This window comes from Macrobrachium rosenbergii, chromosome 16, assembly GCF_040412425.1.
Source record: "Macrobrachium rosenbergii isolate ZJJX-2024 chromosome 16, ASM4041242v1, whole genome shotgun sequence".
Classification (NCBI taxonomy): domain Eukaryota; kingdom Metazoa; phylum Arthropoda; class Malacostraca; order Decapoda; family Palaemonidae; genus Macrobrachium; species Macrobrachium rosenbergii.
In genome coordinates, this window is record NC_089756.1 from 57676845 (window position 1) to 57701431 (window position 24587).

Here is a 24587-nt window from a genome sequence, read left to right on the forward strand (position 1 = left end):
AGGAGTGTCAACATTTTTGTCAATGTTGTCCAGTGATGCACGGATCCGCTTGTGTCTCAGAAGACCTGGAGGCACATATACACCATACTCCTTCATATTATGAGATATGGCATCAGCAATGTTGTTGCATATTCGAGTAACCCTGTCATATGAGATTCCAGCTCCATAGTCACTCAAGATAGATACTGCTTTCTGGCTTTGGAAATTGTGATATATATACAAGGACAGCCCAACAGCATAAGGACTTTCTGCCATTTGGTGAAACATAGCATCTGAGGAAGAAGGCTGGAACATCACCTGTCGTCTTGTTTTGCATTCTTGCATGATGGACTGGGAGAGAATGGCACGACTTATTTAACGGTTCTGTGCATGTGTCAGTAGCTGGAGCTTTCGCACCTTGTATGATCCATCTGATGAGGTTGCTGAATTCGGATGGAACACCTGCCAAGCTACAGCCAATGAGAGACCCATTAAAAGACCACTTGTCATCTTTCCTAGACTGAAGAACTGCCTGCCTGATAATCTTTGAGCACTGGAAGATCATTTTCATATCTGTCTCGATGTCTCTATCCTGTACCGCTTGGTCTATGGGTGAATGAGTTGATTTCTTTGAATGTGTAACCGTTGACTTCTTTCCTGATCAGGTGTAACAACAACATCTGACAGGTTTTCATGGATTTTCTTCAAAGCTGCCTGGTGACTTATACATCTTCCTTCTACACCATGAGCTTGCATCATCCTGCTGTATAAGCTGTAACTTCTTTTGTAGTAAGAAATTCCCCATCATTTAATCTCTCTTCTACTTCAGCATAATATTCAATTTCTGCTGAAATTAACTCCAGTGTTGAGTTCGCCAAGGTTCTTTTTCTTACTGAGTCTCTTCAGACCTTGTACATAGCAGTGCCAGTTACTCATGTGACAGCTCTTGTGGTACTTGATGTCTCTTGACAGAGTCTCCCTGTGCAATTATATCAGCGAGATGCACTGTCCAGGCTTCATTTTCACTTGCTATAACAACCTCCTCTATTGATTTCCCAATGTTGTGACTTTGACATTAATGAAGTTCTTCCTCCTTGTTCTTCGAATCATACTTGACACCTTGGCAATAGAAACAGCAGTCTCGCTTGAAGGCTTGCACATGAGATCGGGTGACTCTTCCAGAAGATGCTGTTGATGGATTGTTTATGGGTCACTTCAGCATAACAAGATCTGTGCCAGATTGCATGATTTTGTTCTAAGTCTTGTGGGCTCAGGCTGTACAGCTGCTGATATAGTGTTACATACTCAGATCTGTCTCTCACACATGTCAAAAATTTCTCATATGCAGAAAGGGCAGGCTATGTCACTAAATTATTCTTTCCTTGGCACTTTAGGCAAAGGTTAAAGTCTATAATTTTCTTTTTCTTTGGTGGTTCATCAGATCCAGTGGCTACCATTTTCACCTGAAAAATACAGAAATCAACTAATGCTACCACCCTACCACTACCTTTTTCCTAATTTAAAACCCTTTCCATGCAGCAGCCTTTGGGATGTAGGCCTCATGTGTTGTGATGCGAGCACCATATCTCGACACTTTTTACACCGAGATGCATTTGAAGCATGCAAAAACTGTTGAAGCAATATGCTGCACAGAAAGGACTCATATTACCTATTGCAAAGATTACCCCTCTTTCCAAAACCTAACACCACCACCATCATACCTAAACAATGCTAACACCAACACCAATGTTACTATTTCACTTACTTTCATAATTGTTGTTCCTCAGCGTGACAAAAAATAATATTAGGCATATTCTTGAAAGTTACTAACACCACATAAAAAAATATATTTACACTAATAGAACTCTGCCTTTTAACAATATTTTTACTGCTAATAGGCCCTTGGGCTCCATGTAATAAAAAAAGTGGAAAACAACAAAGAAACTTATGTCTATGATACGTGGTTTCAATTTTATTCAAGCACACCACCTAAACCATGATAGTAAAATTGGCAACATCACTTTCTTTGTCCATTATGGTCCAGTGATGAATTTTAACCATGTTGCCAAAATTCTACCCAAAATTTTTGCAAGCAAATTTATTTAATTAACCAATGGACTACAGGAAAAAATAGTCATGAAAGTGGTCATATGGATGCTGTGGCTGAGATGTGGGGTGAGCTCTAAAATAACAGATGGTGTCATACAACAAAATCAAGAAAGAAAAATACACAGAACAAATTACCTTTACTGCTCAAAAGGGACATGGCTTAGCAAGAGTTACACAATTTCTGTTACCTTGGTTATGAGAAGCCAGTAAGAAGAAAAATGAGTGGCAAGAAGCTCGATGAAGAAGAATTGATTGCTAGACTACTGATACTTAAATATATCCCACTAGGAAACAGAGCAAAAATTTATGGTGCATATAAGGGCTGAACTGCTGTTACATGAAAAAGAAAATATTTTGAAAGTGTGACTACATAATGCTACAACAGACTGAGATATCAAAGACAGATGATGCATTGTAATGTAAAGGGGAGAGTAGCAGTTAGTCAAAATGGTAGGAGACATGGAAGCAGCAGGATGGAGGCCATAACATCATGAAGTGTACATGAAAACCTAAACTAGACGGGAATTCAGGCAGAAGAGTTCAGAGCACAAGAGGGAATGGTTCAAATTCATAATTTACCACAATGTAAGGGAAATTTTACATAACTAAGTACATGATGATGATGCTGAATACAGTATACAGTGAATTGTACAGTGATGATGAATATACAATATAGTGAACTGCACCTAGTTTTTTCCTCACCAAAACAAGAGATATTTATCACAACCTCATCACATACAATATAACAAAGGACATATACATTTTAAGCTTTATGCTTTATGTCAAACAAAACATGGTCAAGATGAATATTATGGCACCTGCTTCTCTTTTCCCATTTTAAAACAAAAACTGCATAAAAATAGTTGCTTCATAACCCAAAATCCCTGCTGTGGTTCTGAAAGAACAATTCCAGTTTACAGAAAATTTTTGGGTAAAACCTAATATTATGCATAGGAAAACTATTGACGTTACAAACATTAAGCTAAAAGTAGTACTGTATACAATTACTTAATGAAAGTACTGTAATGTAATACCTATACAGTACTGTTATTATTAAAAAACCACTTCATAATTTCTTAATAGAAAACATTAAAGTATTAGACATTATTCTAAAAAAATCACTCTAATTATGCATTACAAATAGAATGTATATTCAATAAACTCATTTGCATTAAAATTGTACAAACAGCAGTAATTTTACACAGAAAAATATCACAACATGTCACAGTATGGTACCTTATTTACTGTGTGGCTACTGCGCAGTATGTAAAATTAACTCACTCAATCAAAAACTGATGTAATTTTGGATCTGATCTCTTCAGAATTGGGTACAGATATGTGAGGTAGTAAGTAGTTTTTTCCATTGTTGGTCTCATGAAGTCACAAAGGTGAGTAACAGCCAATTTTTCCACCAACTCGAAGCCTACATCTTCTCCCATCACCAAAAGGAATGTGATAGCAACATCATGAAACCCCTGAAATAACAGTAATACCATAAAATCTATATTTTAAAAGAAACCCTCAAATAACATATAAACTATACTGTAAATACGTACATAAAACTACCTCATTTTAAGCCTGGCTTGCCCATTAAAACTACGGTACAGGCAGTCCCCTTTTATTGGCGGCATCGGTTAACAGCGTTCTGGTTTTACAATGCTCGGCTAATGATGTCGTTAACCAGATTTTCAGCATCGGTAAGCAGTTTACCAGCACTGATAACTGGTTAACGGAGCTGTTAAGTGGTTTCCTGGCACTTATGGTTTCGTAAACGCCATTTATTACCATAATTATTGTGATGTTCAGGTTAACAATGATTTTCGGTTAGTGGTCTGGTAAAACTAAGCTATACTTTTTATTGGTGCTCAGCCAGGAACAGAACCCCTGCTGTTAACCGGGGACTGCCTTACATCATACTCCCTGAAATATTTGTAACTGACTCATATCTGGGCTTTTTATTCATCCTTGTCTTCTCAGAATAAAATTAATAAAATGTTTTTATAAAATAAATTTTTTGGGCACTTACCCTCTATCATTAGCTTTACCTGTGGCTACTTGGTGCAGGTTTGACAAGTGTTAAAATTGTTAAAATTGAAATAATAGTTAACGAAAACTCCCAATAGTTATCTCTGCCCTTTGCAGGGTGGGGATAAGACAGCAAATGTTTTGGTTGTCATTCTTCTCTCAATTTCTTAAGAGGGGAAGAGGGAGGGATCTCAATGATAGAGAGTAAGTATCGTATATACTCGTGTAACAAGCGATCTCGCAATTGTGCGACCAACAAATTTTCACCCTTAAAAAATTATTTTATCACGTATCTCGTGTATCATGTGGGTTCCTTTTTCCAGAGACCAAATTACAACAGACTAACCTTCTTCCTCCATCTCTTCATCTATCCCATCTTCTAGTTAAATAAGTTAAAAAAATAAAAGAGATTGATAAAAGTATCATTAGTGACATTATAATCGTTGTGTAAACGCATACAGCCATAAACAACTGAACGAGAAACAGCTGTTTTGCTATGAACAACTGAATCGGATAACAACAGCTGTTTTGTTTGCATTTCAACCATAGTATGATAGTAAAAAATTACTGTAGTTACCTGTATGTTACAATGATGTTAGGTAGAATACAACTGATGTATTTTTACATTACACCCTTATTTGCTATGGAGAAAAGATCAGCAAGGAAATATACTGCTAACTTTAAGCTGAAAGTTGTAGCTGATTCTGAGAAAACAATGTTCAAGCTGCTAATGACTGTAAATTATTGTGCATTGGCAACATGGATGAAACCCCCCTAAACTTCAATATGCCATCAAACTCAACCGTAAATAAAATTGGAGAAAAAAGTACTTTAATCAAAACTACTGGGCATGAAAGAACACATTTTACACTTTTCCATGCCGATAAAAGATAAATACATCAAGCTCGTTTTATGATGAAATCAAGTGAAAATAGCAAATGGAATATGCTGATTTTCTTACACAAAAAATATGGCTCCCAATGCTATCTATTAACGAAAACATAACTACATTTAGTTCACAACGAGACGTATTTAAGTCATATTTCCACTTAAAAACAGTTTGTATAATGAAAAATAACCTTGTCCCATATAAATAGAGTACAGTGTCTACAGATTCATTTACACCAGAATTTCCCAAACTTTTTCAGGCTGGCACCTCCTTGGTTTCCAGATGGAAACCTAGCCTCCACCTCCCCCCTGATACACACATGGGAGCATTTTTTTGGGGGGGGTTTGCTTCAAACTGAAAACAATATTAACCACAAAGATGTATTTCACAAATAATACTTAATTTAATAAACCACTTTATTTGGTATTCACAATTACTGTTAATGTGATGGGTGTACTTAGTGCAGTTTCTCCACATCAGGCTGGAACTCAATAAGAAGTCGTACACCGCCACGTTTGGTAATTTTAAGTCTGTTTCTTTGCTTGGAAAGAAGCAAGGCAACTGCACTGAAGCCCTGTTCTGCCAAACATGATGTTTGAAAGGCAATAACATACATCACCTTGTTCCACAATACTAAATAGAAGTCAGATTTTTTTTTTTTTTTAACCAAAAATCTTGATAAGATTTCTTGAACTTTGGCCTTAGCTTAATGTCACTTTGGATTAAAACTAATTCTTCCCCTGTCACTCCTCTTTCCTCACTGCTGACATCTAAGAATGGACTGATTACCCATTCTGGTATTTTAAGCAATAAAAGATCCTGATATCTTTCAGACATTAGAATTATATAAACTTTACATAAATGCTAATGTCACTTTTACAAGCTTTACATAATTCTAATGTCACTTTTACTATCTATAAACTGCATACATGTTCCTTTACCTTAGGCTTAGTGTTTATGGCATATATTTTATCATTCACATTTTGTAAAAAAAGAAAAGCAAGTTCTTTATTGCTTAAAATTAAATACTCTTAAAGCCAACCTGTCGGCCCTTTTGCCTCACAGGCCCCCTGATATCAATCCACTGCCCCCAGGGAGGAGGTACCACCCACTTTGGGAACCACTGGTTTACACTAACTAGAAGCAAGAAAATTGCTCTGAAATGAGTTCAACATGGCGAAATAACTTTCACCTCATAATCACCCTCAGCCAATTTCCAAACTAAAACACAGATCGGTATGTTTGTATTCTATAATACAACAGTAATATGAGGAATATATACAATATTATTGGATACAGTAAAGTAAAGCATGACTTTTTAAAAGATCCATGGAAAAGATGCATATTTGTTATGTTTGTATTTTATAATACGATACTAATACGTGAATATTACATACGCTAATTTTATATCTTGTATGATGCAACCCACTTAAAATTAGCTTCAAAATTAGGTTTTCAAAAGTTGCATATAAAAAATTGATTTTATAAAAAAAAAAATTATTACTTTTGAGGTGAAACTTACCCTCTATCATTAGCTGACTCCAGCATTGAGTGCTGGAGGAGGGTAAGAGATTTCCCTATAACCAAATTATCAGATATCAGAAACATCCTTACCACTGCTTACCTGATGAATATGATCCTATGGCAAATTCTTGTCAGATGAGGATCTTCATCAGGTGAGGTCCACTAATGCAAGAAGGTGCAATGTGGACTCTGAGTATAGCCATTGGCTGAGATTGTGCAACACAGAATGGCAAGTTCGGCCTCTGTGCCTCGGGCCTGCAGAGCTGATGGGGGCTAAAACCACACCTAAACATGATCCCTAAAGAGTTACCACCTACCTAACTGAGTTGCTGTGGCACCTCACACCCAAAACAACATCAATTTTGCCTGAAACAAGGTGGTTCTTGATCAACTCAGGGTGGGTTTCTCCAATAAGCAGTAAGGGATCTGCAACTTAAGTCCAACATTATTTCCTCTAATAACTTGGTTTGTCCCTATCTAACAAAACAAATACAATACAACTAAGCACTATACTGCAATTAAAACAAAAGCAGAGTATGATATTACCATGTACAAACTCCAATACATAAGGTACCTCATTTACCCAGGATGGGGTCGATAGTGAAAACCTATACTGTACCTGTTCGTACCACATAAGACGAAGACTAGGAGACATCTCTCCTGCCGCAACTATAGGTACTAGTGTAAGGCTGTCTTCAAACTGGACATAGATGGCTCTAAAGTAGTTAGAAGTGAACACAGAATTACACCTCCACTGTGCCACCAAGACTTGACAGTCTAGAGAGAGGTGCTGATGAAAACTAATCCAGGTAGCTATTGCTCTGACATCATGCAGCTTCACCTTCAAAAGGAGATAATCTTTTGGAAACACTGCATGGTGTGCGTACAGGATTCAGGATTAATAAAGAAAGCCCTGGCATCTAAGACCTAGGAACCGTAAGATTCTTGACGGTGCAAAATAGTTCCTACACTAATTCCTTAAAGGTTAAGAAAGGATGTATAAATCCCTATAACCCTATCTGGGCATCAAAAACACTCATCTTCCTCAGGAATCAGAGTCTCTAAAGCAGGGATAGAGAAAACTTTCGTTAGAGCTTTGGTCTTGACACCATCTTAGCACGAAAGGATGCAATAAAAAAAGATAGTTCTGCTCCACTATGTGAACTCCCTACTGATGATTATATCACATGTAACCCACTTACTCTTATGGCGAAATGCAAGGCCACCAGAAAGAGTGTTTTATGAAAAAGCCTTGAGAGAAGCCTCTCTCTGGGGTATAAAGGAGGGCCACTAAGGAGTCTTAAGCCAATGACTAGGTTCTATAAAGGCGGCTTAGCAAAACCTTCAGCGATCCAATTGAAAAGCATGAACAGTTTTGCCTAAATCAGTATGGATTTATAGCTTTGATGGAGAAAACAAACAATCCTTTGGCATCTCTCAAGAAGTGCAGCCCCTTATATATTGTTAATATTGGTGAGATGACAGGGAGCGTCCCTGGACTTGCACCATAATCTATACAGCTCCCACAATACTGAACAAGAAATTAGTGGACCTTCCTCTTGTCATTAGGAAAGAGTTCCTAGATGACTTATATTATAAATGTCTCTGGAGCTGAGAAGCTAGACGACAGTTCCATGCGGTTAAGTGAAGCATTTCAATACATCTGTAAAGCCTCCCTGTCCCTGCTGACGAAGCAGATTTGTCTATGGAGGTAATGCCTAGGAACGCTACTGATATGTGGAAGGACTGGGAACCAATGCCTCCTTGTCACCAAAGCGTGATTAGGAACACGGTGGAGTTCCCTGTAGTTCTCAATCCTAGAGTACCCCCTTCAATAGCAGAAACATAGGGAAGGCTTATACGAATAGGTTTGTCCAGTCTTGAATCATAACGTCTATTGCCCTGGCTTGAGGGGCCCCGGAAGAAGGGAGGCACAGCTGGAGACAATGATTCAGCTTCGCTGCAAAGAGATCAATGAGGGGTTGGCTACACACACTCCAAATCGTCTTGCAAACCACAGGGTAAAGATCAATCACGGAAGAGTACCTGTCCTGGATGACTTAACGTGTCTACCAAACATACAGTCAACCAGGGAACAACTGAGGCATATGGACAATATTCCTCTCCACTGTCCAGAGGGTAAAGTCCTGGTGATGGCTACCAAGGTTTCTGAATTCATGCCTCCTGCCTTCTGAGCTAGAGAAGGAACACCCAATAAGACAGAAATTACTTAAATCCCTTCTGGCTAGCCAACGACTCGTTGCAGTTAATAAGAAGACTCGCTTCTACTGGCAACCACACCCTTGAAGTGACTGGTTCCTGATAACCACACCCCCATCCTCATCCGAGGCAAATGAATACAGTGAGAGGTCTGGGTTCAAGGACTTAGGGACTTCCCTGCGAGAAGCAATACTATGGAAAGGACCCGTTCTTGGCTCCACAGCTACAATTCATGGTCTGGCCAAGTCTTTCTCCATGCCAGTGCAATTGAAGAGGTAACATCCAAAGTTGAGCACTTGGAACTACAGTAACTTCTCCAGAGAAGACAAGTGGCCTAAGCGATACCAGCATTAGTGGGCAAGCTCCCTGAGAAGGAGAATTCTCTCATGGTTAACAACAGAATGTCTACTTGAGCTTGTGTCGGAAAACCCTGAACAGAACAGAATCAATCACCATGCCCAGGTAGGTCACTTTTTGTGTAGGTTCCAAAGATGACTTGTGGCATTCTTAGTAAGCCTAGGACCTTGTCAAACCCAGTACAGGCTCTCTTGCCCTCAGACAAACCCCTGGACTTCACAAAGATAATCCAGTTGTCCTGGTACAGAAGTAATGTTACTCCTAATAAGTAAAATATTCATGAAGGGGATAGCATCCTAGTTAAAACTTGGGCCATGGAACTCAGCTTGAAATGAAGAGCTTGACACTGATATGTGTTTCCCCAAAGACAAATAGCAGGCACTTCCTGAAAGTTGGCGAGTGGGGACACAAGAGTATCCATCATTCATGTACCCAGTAAACATCCATATCCTTCCTCCATGGCGATTAAAGACCAAGGAGATTGACTCCATGGAAAAAAGGGGAACAGCTGGCCATAGAGGTTGATCCTGTATATGTCCAGGACTGTCCTTTGACCTCCCACTGCCTGGCGCTAGGAATAGCATGCGTAAAAAGGCCAGCAAAGTAGATGGTACTTCCTCTAACGCTGCCTCCTCTAAAGGAGAAAAGTCTTCCTGACCAACACCTGTCTCTTCTCTAGGTTGCTCTGTACGACTGAAAGGTTAAAAGCTGGTTGAAGAGGCAGTGAATTCCTGAAAGGAATGTGCTAATCTTCCAAAAGAACTTCCTTTACCAGGGCATCTACAACTAAGTGAACTGGCCCAACCTGCACCCACAAGCATAAGAGGGGTTGATGAGCTAATCAGACTTAGGAATCTTGATATAGTGGAGGAAATGCACATCCCCCATGGCAGATGAAATCTGGATCCTTGCTGTCAAAATGACACTTCTTCCTCCTGAGCCTGGAAGGAAGACCACGGGAAAGATGTAGAATTGTCCAAAGTGCATTTATAGTGAGATGAAGAGGAGGAAGAGACTTCCTTTAGTAGCCTGGGAAAGTTGGAGAAAAGTACTATTTCCATCTTCTGTGTCTCCTTCCCTGTCCCTACAACTATGGAAATGGATAGCTTGTTGTCTATTGCTTCCCAAAGGATGAGCTTTGACATGAGCCAGTTCACCTATTACATCCAAAAAAAGCCTTGTAAGGAAACAAAAACACCTTAGGGCTTATCATAGGACCCCTGGCCCAAGGAGGAAGTCCACCAAACTCCTTCAAACACAATTAACAGTGTCCAGCACAAAGCACTAAAGGATATAGCTTCGATAGTGTTAGTCAAGTTTAATACATATTCTCGGCCTCTTGAATTAAGAAATGTGGCTTAGTAGACACAACTGTGCCTCTCCTGGCTCGAAAACCATGGCCATAACAGCTGGATCAGGAAAAGATGGGGGGGAAAAATCCCCCGCTCAATACACCATAGTCTTCCTAGCAGACAGCAAGTAACCAACTGGTTTTTAGCCACGTAAATTAAGTCTAATCCTTCGGGCCAGCCCTAGGAGAGCTGTTAAGCTCTTCCCGCTCAACCCCATGTATTCTCGGGTTTAAGATAACTGTCATATTTCAGTAAGCCCGAGCATACTCGAAATTCTGTTATCTCTCTCCTAGCAACTCCCAGTAAACTTGGCTGTTGTTTATATTAGTCTCCCACTATAGAAAGCTGTTTTCTATGGATATAAGTGCCTTTTTTTTTTTAAGAAAATTGTAGCTACCTTGGTGCCAGTTGGCCGCTGGAGACGCATCCTTTCATCAGGCAGGATTTCCATTGTTTTTTATGGATTTTCTTTTATTATTATTGATATAACTATCATGAGTAGTGAGAGTGACAGTGATACAGAGTATTATGATGGAATGGACGATTCAGGGAGTGAGAGTGATGGTGATATGATGTCAAAATACTCTGATACTTCGGATGAAGATGACGACAATAATGTTCCTGATAACCAAGGCTGGCAAAGAATAACAATTTCGGATGATAAACCACCCTCTCTTCCACAGCCTGCATTTCCCTTTATTGGTGATAATATAATTCATCATGTATATAATACTGAAGATGATGAAGAAAATACATATATTCAGTATTTTGAGTCATTTCTTGATGACAATATTTTAGACATTATTGTTACAGAGACAAACAGAATTGCGGAACAAAAGTTGAGTGGAAAATCAGAAACAGAGAAAAAGAAATAGCATCCAACATATTGGGAAGAAATGAGGATTTTCCTTGGTGTTATTATGCTACATGGGATTGTAAAGAAACCTGAAGAAAGCCAATACTGGTCTAAGATGCCTTTGTTACATACACCAATTTTTGCTAAAATTATGCCACATCGCAGATTTTGCAAAATAAAGCAGTATTTGCATTTGTCAAATAATGAGGATTTTGACCCTGCCACTCATCCTTGCCCAAAGCTCAACAAAATCTGGAAGTTTTATAATAGCATTGTTAGCAAATTCAAAAGTATGTACATGCCTGCACAAAATGTAGCTATAGATGAAAGTCTTTTACTTTATAAAGGACGTCTTGGTTGGGTAAAATATTTGCCACTAAAAAGAGCTAGATTTGGGATAAAATATTTCATGTTGTGTGAATCAGAATCAGGATATGTTTGGAATTTTGTCATTTATACAGGTCAAGGAATAATGTTTGATAATGATTATGAAGACCTTCCAGTGTCTTCAAAAATTGTTATGACGCTGATGAAGTCATTACTGAAAAAAGGCTATTGTCTTATAATGGATAACTATTATAACTCTCCCCAATTAGCAGATTTACCGACAGAAAAGAAACAGACGTATATGGCACTGTCCGTGTTAGTAGAAAGGAAATGCCCTCTGGATTGAAACGAGAAAAACTGCAGAAAGGCGGCATGGTGGCTTACAAAAGAAGAAAAGTAACAGCAATAAAATGGAAGGATAAGAAAGATGTTGTATTACTTTCCACAGTCCATAACACAGAAATGGTAGAAACAGAAAAAAGAGGAAAATTGGTGAAGAAGCCTAAACTAGTTATGGACCACAATAATACAATGGGAGGGGTTGATAAAGTAGACCAACGTCTCCAGGATTATCCTCTTACAAGAAGAAGGAGAAAGAGGTATTACAAGAAAATATTCTTTCATATTGTCGACTTCGCATTGTGGAATTCCTATCTTTTGTATCTCAAATCAGGAGAAGCAACTGCTCTAAAGTACTGTCTTCAAGTGATAGACGAGACAATACAAAAGTACCATACACCTGTGATGTCATCAAAAGTAGGACGACCAAGTAGTGTACCTCACCCTCTTCGTCTTACAGAAAGGCATTTCCCAGATGTCGTGCCACCTACAGAAAAGAAAAGTAACCCCACAAGACAATGTGTAGTTTGTAGCAGAAGGCGAGATGTAAGTGGAAAAAGGCTAAGGAAGGAAAGCAGATACTACTGTTTAGTGTGTGATGTAGCACTGTGTATAACTCCTTGCTTTAAGATATATCACACGAAGGATAACTTTTAGGAAAAGATAAAAGAATTTATTTTATTTTATGTTCTGTACAGGAGTAAATACATTTATTTTCAAAATATAAAGCTGAAATAGGTAATACGCAGAGAAAATTATTATTCATTATGATGAAGGTAAAACCCTTCATTTCAATTTGTCCTTTTCTATTACTTTTTCATAAAGGCAAGAATCTTTTTCTTTTTGTGATAATGAAACCTTTTACATTTTCTATTGAAAGTATTATATTTTTGTCATCATATTTTTTTTCTTCTGTTAGTCACCAGGCTTTACTTTATCATATTGCATTTTTTCATAAATGCAAGATTTTTTTTTTTGTAATAAAAATTTGCTCCTTTTAATTTCTTTTGAAGATCAGTTATGTTATAAAATTTTACATTTATTATGTGTAATTATTTTGTTGTTATATTGAAGAATTATGAAAGAATAAAAATATAGGTAAAATGCAATAAATATATTCTTTATTTGTTATTTTCCTTGTTTTTTTATCATTTCCGAGAAAACTCGGCCTTGAGAAGTTATGTAATAGTTGAAGACTATCCTGACAAAAAAAAATTTTTTTTTTTTTTAAGAAATATTCAAGGTGATTTATCACTTTAGCATATACTTTAGAAATATACAATAAAAAAAATATGCTTCATAAAGACTGGAAGTTGGGATAAAAAATGTGAGAGGGAAGGGGTTAATAGGGGTTGACAATGTGTACAACATCTTACACCCAGGGTTTAGGAAATTTGAAAATTTAGTATTGCTACCAACCATATTTGGTTACGTGGTAACTGGAACATATAGTTCTCCTCCCACCAAGGAGACTCATGTCTCCATTTTAAAACTGGCAACATAATTATGGCTGAAGGGGCTACTCAATTAAAGGATCCAAGGGAAGATCTTGAAAGTTTATGGAGTTTAGATCATTTAGATATTGACTACAGTGAAATAATGGAACAGGAATGGAAGGTATTAGAGAACTTTGAGAGTACATATTCTGAAATTGACAAACAATATGTTGTGGCACTGCCTAGGAAAGGCAATAAAAGGAGATTAACTTCCAACTTTGGGTTGGCTTTGAACAGATTAAAACAACAGTGTGTCAAGTTTCAGAAGGACATTCAGTATCTAGAACACTACCAGAAAATCCTGAAGGATCAGGAGGATAGGAGATTCATACAGAGTGGAATATTTTAAAACAGAAGACTGTCATTTCTTGGGACACCATGGTGTTAAAAAGGACAGTGCAACAACCCCTATTAGGATAGTATTTGACTGTTCGGTTAGACAGGGGAAAGGTGAGTTAAGCTTGAACGATTGTTTGTGGACGGGACCACACACAACAGCTGACCTTCTCAAAGTTCTACTGCAGTTTTAGGGCAAAGATATACCTGCAGAATTTGTGAAAGCAACAACTGGATTGGGTTGAACAACTTCCAGACCCATTATAGAACCAATGAGTTGAGTTATCCAGAGATTTAGAAAAATGCACTGATATTTTCTTTCCTAGGAATACTAGCCTAGAAAAGGGGGACTCCTTACACATATTCTGCGATGCCAGTTAGTTAGCATATGGTTGTGTAGCCTATAGAGTTAAGAACGGAAGCTCTTATTTAATGATGGCAAAGGCGAGTAGCGCCCATTAAAGAACTAACTGTTCCAAAACTTGAGTTGATGGCATTGTTGCTAGCAGCAAGAATGGCCAAATTTATTAAAGAATCCTTTGAGAAGGATGAGTTTGTAAAACTGTTCATTTGGTCGGACAGTAAAGTCACCCTAAGTTGGCTGTGTTTGTGAAAAATAGAGTACAGGAAATAAACTCTTTAATTCCAGAGGCGGTCTTGTCTTATGTGCCTACAGATGATAATCCCAGTGACTGGTTGACAAGTGGGAAAAGGACAGAAATGATCTTGGATAGTTCTTTCTGGTGGGAGGGACCCCCTTGGTTAAAAAATTCCTCTTGGCCAATAGATAGGTCATGGGTTGGTGGATCACTTACACTGGGTAGGGAAAAGAACATTTTGGTCAATACTGTAGGGGACACCTGAATGGTAATACTCACTTGCTGAACTGGGAGCTATTCAGCAAGGTTAAAAAGATCTATAGGACAACAGCGTGGATCCTACGATTTTTTAATAATTGTAGGAGTTCAATCAGAATGAAGAGGCATGGTGACTTGACCTTGGAAGAACTCCAGGAGGCAAAGAATAAGACCATTGCCATCATACAAAGGGAATATTTCCAAGAGGAATACAAGAGTTTGATGAAGGGGCTAAGAAAACCAAAATTAGCTCTCGTACACCAGCTGAATCTTTACCTGGACAACGGGGTAATAAGGTGTAAGGGTAGACTAGAACACGCATAGTTACTCGAATCTGTTAAGTTTCCCATACTATTGCCGAAGAGTTGCTATGCTACTCAGGTAATTATTAAAGAACATCATGATGGTAATACTCATTATGGGTGTAAATGCAAATGTGGCAAGTGTCAGACAGGAGTTCTGGATCCCACAGATAAGGAAACTGACTAAGAGTATAATACACCATTGTGTTATTTGTAGGAGAATGCAGGGGAGGCCGTATAAGCCCAATATAGTTCCTCCATTACCTGAGTTCAGGTTGGAATGCAAGCCACCTTTTAATACCACAGGCGTGGACTACAACGGCGCATTATGGGTTAAGGGAAAAGGACAAAGCCCTGAGAAGGCTTATATCATCTTATTTACCTGCCTGATAACCAGAGGCATACATGTGGAGCTAGTTGATAACCAGTCTTGTGACTCGTTCCTCATGAGTTTTAGAAAATTCCGTAGCAGAAGAGGTTTCCCAACACTCATGTTGAGTGACAACGCCACCACGTTTGTAGCGGCAACAGAATACCCTAAGACCATGTCGGAGAATTCCAGGGTAAAGGAATATCTGTTAGATATAAAGTGTAACTGTAAGTTCATTCCAGCGAGAGCACCATGGTTTGGTACTATATGGGAAAGGCTGATAGGACTTCTGAAGTCATGCCTAAAAAAGATCGTAGGCCAAGCCTTGCTCAGTTTTGAGGAATGATCTGCGTGCTGGTGGAGCTGGAAGGAATTATCAATGACAGACCATTAAGTTGCACGCCCGGGGATTTGAATCAGTTGGAAATTTTGACCCCTAACCATCTGATCCTTGGACGAAAGCTTTAGTCCTTCCCAAGAGAAATAGTAAATTAGGAAGAGATCTCCGGTGACCCTACCTATGGACGGAGAGAGTTCACCGAGAAAAGATTCCTCTATGTATCCAAGCTGTGGGACGACTTGTGGAAGAGATGGGAGAGGGCGTATTTAACAATGTTAAGAGCGACCCATCGAGTAGGAATAGTGCATGGCTCTTGGCCCAGGATAGGGGAAGTTGTCCTCATTCATGATGAGGGGCCAAGGAAAAAGTTAAGTATATCTTAGTTTTACCAGACCACTGAGCTGATTAACAGCTCTCCTAGGACTGGCCCGAAAGATTAGACTTATTATTTTACGTGGCTATAGCTTATTGTGGAATCCGAACCTCATTATAGCGAGAAATGAATTTCTATCACCAGAAATAAATTCCTCTAACTCTTCATCAGCCGGCCAGGGAATTGAACTCCGGCCCATTGAGTGACAGTCCACAGCTCTACCGACACACCCAACGAAGAGCTTAGGGGCCAAGGAGCAAGTGGAAGTTGGGCCAAGTGATCGAGTTACACGTGGGGGAGAGACAAGGTCCTAAGAGTGGCTACTCTAAGAATGGCACATAGCCAGCTTATGAGACCTGTAATTAAGTTATACCCCTTAGAGCTCTGGCAGGAGATAAGGGACACTAATCCTTCGACAGATGACATTCAGTCAAGCACCTGCCCTAGCAGGGGAACTGCTCAAATAGCTGCAGAAACCAGAAATGCATTGATAAGAACAGGACTATTGTAAATAATGTAGGCATAAGTTTTCTTGCAGGGAGTATGTAGAAACTTTGACAAGGGAGATTGTACTTTTCCGCAAGTTGTAATATACTTTTATATATTCTCTTTAAATTTACGTAAAGTGGAAATGCATATTACGTAGAAGAAGGATACTATGTTTTGTTGTGTTTGTATTTAGTAATGATAAATGTTGTCTTGGCTGTTTCGTGTGTTTAATTGTAAGTGTACATGTAATAATGCTTAACTACCGGTATTGGTTCTTTGTCCGGTGGTTAGTCGAACATTTGATGTCGGTCAAAGACAGCCGGGAAGTCAGTCTCTTCATAACCTTGATACAGAGAGGTTCGAGCTAGTAGGGGCTCAAGAATGCAACCATAGTTGTCGCTGCCTTCATATCCACTTAAGTTTCCTATTCATCTTAAAGTACAATTAGGGAATAGTTCCTTTAGGAGATATGCATATCTACATGTAATGAGAATTTCTTGAGTTCTACTTTGGATGAGGGACACGAAATAGAGATTGTGCTCATGCCAATCTCCTCAATATATTGATATAATCACAATTTGAGCTATTATAAGAATGAAGTAACCTGGGTGTCGTAGTATACGACTTAGGCTATGACTAGGCCAGTACGTTTCGAATCATTTAAGCTATACGATAACACTGACAGTTTGAAATGTTCTACTTACTCTGAATGAGTCGGAATAATGGGAGACACAACATGAATCAAAGGAGAAGAAACAGAGTTATCTTCTACCACATCAGGTAAAGAAGGAATCTCATGACTAGCCCTACTTTTGGCTCTAAGGGCCGCCTTCCTTTTCCTATCTCGGTCTAAGTTGTCCAGATGGGATTTCAAGGGCTTCCCTTTACTATCTTCCCAATCCTGACACTCGGGACATGTAAGCTCTACTACATTCCTGCCCCCTACATTGCCACACTTAGTGTGCAAATCATGAGCCACTTTAACGAGTCTAATTTTACACCCCTCAATGCAATAACGAATGCTTGAAGAGCTGGAGTCTGACATATTTGTCTATTTTGACAAATAACAATAAAGTTAACTAACGATATTACTAAGATAGAAAAAGCCGAAGCAAAAAAATGAGAGAGAATACTTCACCAAAAGTACAGGACAAAAAATCCAAAAAAGATGAAGTAGCAACTGCACGAGACTACCTACATTAATCGGGAGCCAGCAGAAAGCGAACTGAAGCTCTATGCTGAGTTGTAACCATCAGCCCTGAAAGTGGGCGGGACCCTGTCACATACACTAGCGATGGTAGTGCCACCGCGAAAATTTGAATTTCGTTAGACTGCCCTGTAGAAAGCTAGTAGCTATGTAATTGCTTGGCAACTCACTTAATAATAAACCTTAAGTATTTATATTTTTGAAATGAACCATACTTCTCCATCATGTAGCTGATTCCCATGTTTAAAAAAGGAGGTGGGCAAAGTGGAAATCAGCCAACCCTTCAAAGACTACTTAGTAACAAAATATTTTGTACAAAACAATCCATCGGATATTAGTGCCACCTTAGGAGGATTGTCACTCAGGTACGAGATCATCATGAAGATAGCTGACGTCTCTTTGGAGGGTTCTCCCCTTCAGCATGAGAGGTAGGGTTATTGTGAAGGTAGGGTTATCGTGCAAAAAACCTGCAGAGCCAACGATGGATAACTAACACATACACACATACAAAAAGGTATACTTCTAATACTCAACACCGAGTATCTCCAAGCATCCCAAAAACCACAACCAGGTTTAGAAAGCATTAGGCCAAAAAAGGTTACATATCGACTCAGGATATAATATCCCCTACACAAACCAGAGGACTTAATCCCCGCACCACGAAGATGAACCAAAGCAAATACCCGTACATGACTACCATGCCACTGAGTGACTTCAATATCTTATCCAAAGATAAGTTCTTTTCAAATTTAGAAGTTGTAGCCATTGCTCACATGTCACGTAGCTTATCTTCCATTAAGGGTGGATATTAGCAGGAATGTCCTTAACCAAAGGCCTAATGAAAAGAACATTACTGTACATTCCTACTCTTTGGAAGCTCTGGTTTCCTGATCACTAAACACAGAACCTTTACATTAGGTTTAATCCTTTTAGTGCAACTCCAAAATTCTTAAAGTCAGTACTGGACCCCCAAGGGGGTCAAGTTGCTCAAGCACTAGTGGCTCCAGGCTAGGTAAAGATACTGTTGCAGGTAAGGGCCTAGCCCAAAACTGTACTCAGCCAAAAATAAGGTAAAAACCAGTCTTGTCCTTAGCAAAGCCTACCTTATCTGACTAAGACTGTGGCTCTCTCACTCTTTTGCTGTGTCTAAGGCTACAGTACTGTGAAGTTTCCATTAAAACTTCTTTACAAGAAGCTTGTTCTAAATGGTTCAATGGGTGACAAAATACTGAACTGAAGTACTGCATACAGATTCCAATGTAAAGAATGTAGCAGAGACCTGGGAGACTCCACCTTAACACTGAAAAACATCTAGATGTCTCTGTTCTCAGACAAGGCTATAGTCAAAGCCAACATGGACCTTTAGCCTTAAAGGCTGCTACATGGAGTTTCCTTATGCTGGAGAAACAACAGAAACCTAACCATGTTGTTTATAGAGGAAAAAACACTGAAAGTGGGACCATGACTTACACCCCAACAACTGGTGTTGGCAGAATCGATTAGTAGATTCTCTCTCAGCACTGATGATAGCATTACTGCGAGATCCTGTCTTGAGCTCACCAGAACCATGAACCACACCAGGCACTCATCTGCAGCTTGTGGGATTGTGATGAAACCTTTCATCTCTCAGCTGCTTGCATCCACAACTGAAAGAAACTGGTAACCCAGCCTTCCCTGGTCACCTGGGGTAATCAATGCCAAGAGACAACTTACAAAGTTGCCCTAATACACTGATGACTTCCTGAAACCTAGCGAGAGTAGGAAAGGCATTACAGTCTGGACCTAACCAGGGAAGAGCCTGGTGTCCCTGGCCAAGATGCAGGGCCTTGCACTGGTAGAAAAAAAAAAAAATTAGCAAAAAGATGACTCCCTTAGTCTCAAACAGGTCCATAACAGGGGATGCCCACAGCCCAGTGTCTACAGCCAGCCAAACACTAGATGTTGAGCCCCTTCCAATACTATTACCTATCTCAGTGGCTGAGTACATCCACTAAATATTTCCATAATCAATAATTACCTCCAATACGGTAATAACTCAGGATGAGGTTACATGTGTTAATTTGACCAAATAAAGGAAAAAAGTACAGAGCATTTACTTAGTAGTGTCCACTCCTCCTTAAACATACAGTACAATGATTAACATCATCTCTAATAGGCTTAATCTGTTTGATTACACTTCAATTACCTTTTAGGGCATAAAAGTGTCAAACTCTTTACCTTTAAATAAGGTCCAGTCTGCATTTAAAAACACTAAGAGGGAAATGCCTCAAAATAGATATTTTGCTCTCAACCTAGGTCAGGAACAAAAGGCTAGTACTCTTCAATGCAAAAGCCAGCATTCTGCAAAACTTGTAATTTTCTTACCTTATCACAGGTCCTAGGGCTACCAAGAGAAGGTTTAATTGCTTCAAGAGGCTTTTACTAAAGTCTCGAACAGCTCTTTGGAGGCAAAAACTAAACCCATTAAACCCATCAAAGTTCTCAAAAAAGAGTTAAAGTATATTAGGCATTTCAATTACACCCGACCTATATACCTCCTGGGGTCCAGGTTGTAAGCAATGTCTAGTAGAGCATTACCTAAAACACAGGAAGACAAAGAGTAACTAAAAAAACTAAGAACTTAATGAGGTTGCTTACAGAGGTGCACGCTCAGGAAATACTGCCAGCTCAACTCCAGGAGAGAGAAACTAACACTACCTCTGAAATCATTAGTAGCTGAACCTCTTGCAAACTTGATAGATCCTCAGTCCCCACCAGACAAACCTCACTCTAGCACATCAACACGAACATCGGAATCTTGTGGAAGCCTAGAAAACTTTGGCATGTGGAAGTTTTAGAAGAACTTTCTAAAGAATGAGTTCCAGGGAAATATACTACAGAGGTAATAGAGCCCAAAATCAATCCTCATACAGCCACCAAGGTACTACCAGGAACACCCTACATTCCTTGGATCCTCTAAACTTGATAAGTGTCTCTCTTCCAATCATAAAATGAGAGATGTAAGGGTTCATAACCAACTAATATTGCTGAAAACTGCCCGCCAAATCAGTCTGAAGACCCAGAGGTATAAGCTAGATATTTGTAACTTTCTGTTCCAAGTCACAAATATGCCTATACTGTATTGTATTCAGACTTATTACAGTTCTTATAGAAACTGATATATCTGGAAATTCAGGGACAACTCTGTACGCAGAATATTATTTCTCGTTTAGTTGGTCCCTTAGCACACTGTTCCTAACCAGAACAACCCAAGGAAATGGCACAATCTTCCCTGCTTCTGTTCAAAGAAGGGTCTTTCCTATTGAGTAAAAGGAATAAACAATAATATCATCAACATCTAATGGATAAAAATATTTAATGATGTCATAAATATATGTTATAATGTATATATATAAACCTACACATTATGTATATATACAAACATACAGGCAGTCCCCGGTTAATGGCAGGCTCGGTTAACAGCGATCTGATTTTACGGTGCTTGTCTAGCGACAAAAATCAGCAATTTTCGGCACTGAAAATCACAGATTTCCGCTTATTGGCGCTGATAATTGGGTATTGGCGCCGATACATATCTAACAGAGGCACCGATAACCAAAAATCGGCACTTTTCGGCGCTGATAACCCCCGAAAATCACCGAAAAAGCGCCAAAATCGCCAATTTCCAGTTAGCGGCGATTTTCGGTTATCATCACACCCCCAGAAACAGAACCCTGCTGATAACTGGGGACTGCCTGTATATGTTTATGTGTGTTTATATATATATATATATATATATATATATATATATATATATATATATATATATATATATATATATATATATATATATATATATAATATGCCTAAAGTAGGGAAGATGGTTTGTCTGATAACACTGCTACTTATGCTTTACTCTTCATACACAGTCTTTGAAGTTCCTGATTGCTAAGAATTTGGGAATAAAGGTGTAACAGACCTCCTCCAATACCGGGTTCCCGAAATTCTAGATCTTCGTGATCGTGCCACAGACCTACACTGAGGCATCTAAAGGACTGGATCCTGATTCCCATGGGACCTTAAACTAACATTGAATCTGATTAGAGACCACATGTTGACTCATGTTCAGGTAACAGGAAAGAACCCAAGCCTGATTCTTGCTAAGTCAAAAAAACTTCCCCAAAATCATATGACCTACATGAGAAGACCGCTGCTTTGCAAAAAAAAAAAAAAAAAAAAAAATCCTATAAGGACCGAAAACTCTTAGAAGCAATCAGCAGTGATAGACGCCACACATAAAGGCAACTTTCTCCCCGAGAAAACCCCAAACAGTCAGAATAGCTTTAACTCCAAAATCAAAAACATGTGCAGGGACCAGTCCTCCCCAAAAGCCACTCCCATATGTGGAAGGAGGTCCCTAGATTACAAAGTAGTTTTCTTTCTCCAACATATGGCAGCAAGAAAGAGAGGCTCTTTCCATGAATTGCATTAAAGCCTTGAACATACACAAGTTAAACCATATGAAATACAGCTCAAATGAAGGTTCTATTTCCACAATATCATATGTTAACCTCTCCTTACAGAAAGCAACTAACTTCTTCAAAAAAGAAATTATGACCATTAATACACTGATTATACATCAGACACCTGATTCATAAATCAACAACAGCACAAGCAATTGCCCTCCTGCCAAAGAAAAGGCAGAATAATAAGTCTTAGCTACTGAAAAAATGCCAGAGAACGCAGCAAAGACTACCATGCTCAATGACAGCAAAGCAGCAGTTGACTGCACTGAACTAACCCCTGATAAGCTTCCACTGAGGGTTAGAAACTCCTTTTTAATCACCGCCGACAACCACTTGCTCTGGCTCAAAAGGAAGACACTGATTTGGTTGGAAACCTGTCGGCTCAACCAAATGTTCTAATTTCTGATCAGGAAAATCTCGCGGTAACAAGAACATTCTTAAGCCAAGGGAATTGGAAAAAATGAAACAGTGACCAGCTGTTTACCGACAGAAACTTCACAACTGGAAAAGGAGTCGAAATCCCAGAAACAGAATGCTGAGACTACTAACGGCAACCATTTGCCTGCTTAAATGGAAGCCGAAACGATAGCCCATTGCCGAGATTCTCTATACGAAGGCAACAGTCAAGCAGGAGACAGATGCTCAAGTTAAGTATACCTTAGTTTAAGCAGACCATTGAGCTGATTAACAGCTCCCCTAGGGCTGGCTCGAAGGATTAGACTTATTTTACATGGCTAAGAGCCAATTGCTTACCTAGCAACAGGACCTACAGCTTATTGTGGAATCCCAACCACATTATACCGAGAAATGAATTTCTATAACCCGAAATAAATTCCTCTAATTCTTCATTGGCTGGCTGGAGACTCGAACACGGGTCCAGCAGAGTGCTAGCCGAGACTGATATCGACCCATCCAATGAGGAATATAGGAGACAGATTCACAGGCGATAGTCGAGCAGGAGACAGATGCACAGGCGATAGTTGAGCATGAGACAGATGCACAGGTGATAGACACACACGATGGGAGTGCAATCATTAGACGCGCAAGCGAAAGATGCACAGGCAATGGGCGCACAGGCGTTTGAACACAAGCGAAAAGTGGACAGGCGATAAGTATACAAGCCACAGGCGTGCAAGTGATAGGCGTGCAAGCCATAGGCGCGCATGCAATAGGTGTGCACGCAACAGGCGCACAAGCCATAGGCACGCAAGCGGTGGGCGCATAAGAGATAAGCGCACAAGCCATACGCACGCAAACTGTGGGTGCATAAGAGATAGACGCACAAGCCACAGGTGCACACATGACAGGCGCACAAGCGATGGGCATATGGGCTTGCAATAGACACGCAGGCAATAGGTGGGCCGGCAAAAGGCACTCAAGAATGCTGAATTGCGTCAAAATGTGCAAATTTGTGTAGATGCTGGCTACCGGTGCATCAAAACTGTGAGGTGCACCATCGCCCTGGTTGAAAAAAAGCTACGATTTATGGGAAAGCCAAAGAAAGACCAGGTTTCTCACTAGAACCTAACTGATACTTATACTGTAATAGCCCAAACTCATCAAAGCAAAAGGTAACTTTCCTCAACAAGGCAGGTTAAACTTGCTTAAATACTACCAGAAAGAGTCGAAGCACCAATGCTACCAAGCTGATCCGATACGAAAGATGGAAAAAACATTGGGAGAGTCTTATTTTGACCCAAGCGATCCTATCAGAGAATGAATTCTACTGCTAGAATTGGGGCTGCTAATGCTGGACTTGGTGCTGGTAACGCTGAAACTGGCACTGCTAACCCCGGATGCCACTTGGCGCCACTAACGCTGGACCTGGCACACTCACATCAGAACAAGAGCAGCAGATGCCAGACCAAAACAGAGGAAGGAGTCAATGGGCAAGGATCTGCAATGCTTTCTGATGTTCTGGTTCCCTGTTACTCCAAGCCAAGAAGGAGTAAAACAGAAAGTGCCAAGGACAAGGTAAGAAAAAAGTGGGGTTGTTGACCATTTCTCCGTGGGGGGGAACCCGCGAATTTAACGAGACTCTCAGGAGGGTAGCGCAGTAAAGAAAACTAATAATAACAATATCCTGCAAAACTTATGCCAAGCGAACATAAAAAATTACTCTATCCTATCAAATCTAATGCCATAAATCGATGGGAAGCCCATTTAGGTTAACAGATCAAAGAGAAGCAGCAGAGGACCTAACCAGTTACTAACAACCTCTCCATGTTCGTGATCAATTACCGCATTTGTTCAACTACGATTCATACAGTTATCCAATCCTAATATTACCCTCAGCTAAAATATATCATGAGGGTCAATAACACTACAATACAGT

At 39.5% G+C, this 24587-nt stretch overlaps 1 protein-coding gene across 4 annotated transcripts in view; it reads right to left on the minus strand.

The window, feature by feature from the left end:
- The window catches only part of LOC136847458 (TBC1 domain family member 20), a 118110-nt gene that overhangs the window by 72774 nt on the left and 20749 nt on the right, over positions 1 to 24587 (minus strand). For all 4 annotated transcript variants that reach the window (XM_067119169.1, XM_067119170.1, XM_067119171.1 and 1 more), the window contains exon 5: positions 3370 to 3563. In XM_067119169.1, the coding sequence (XP_066975270.1) occupies positions 3370 to 3563 (194 nt within the window). The remainder of the gene's footprint in view (positions 1 to 3369; positions 3564 to 24587) is intronic.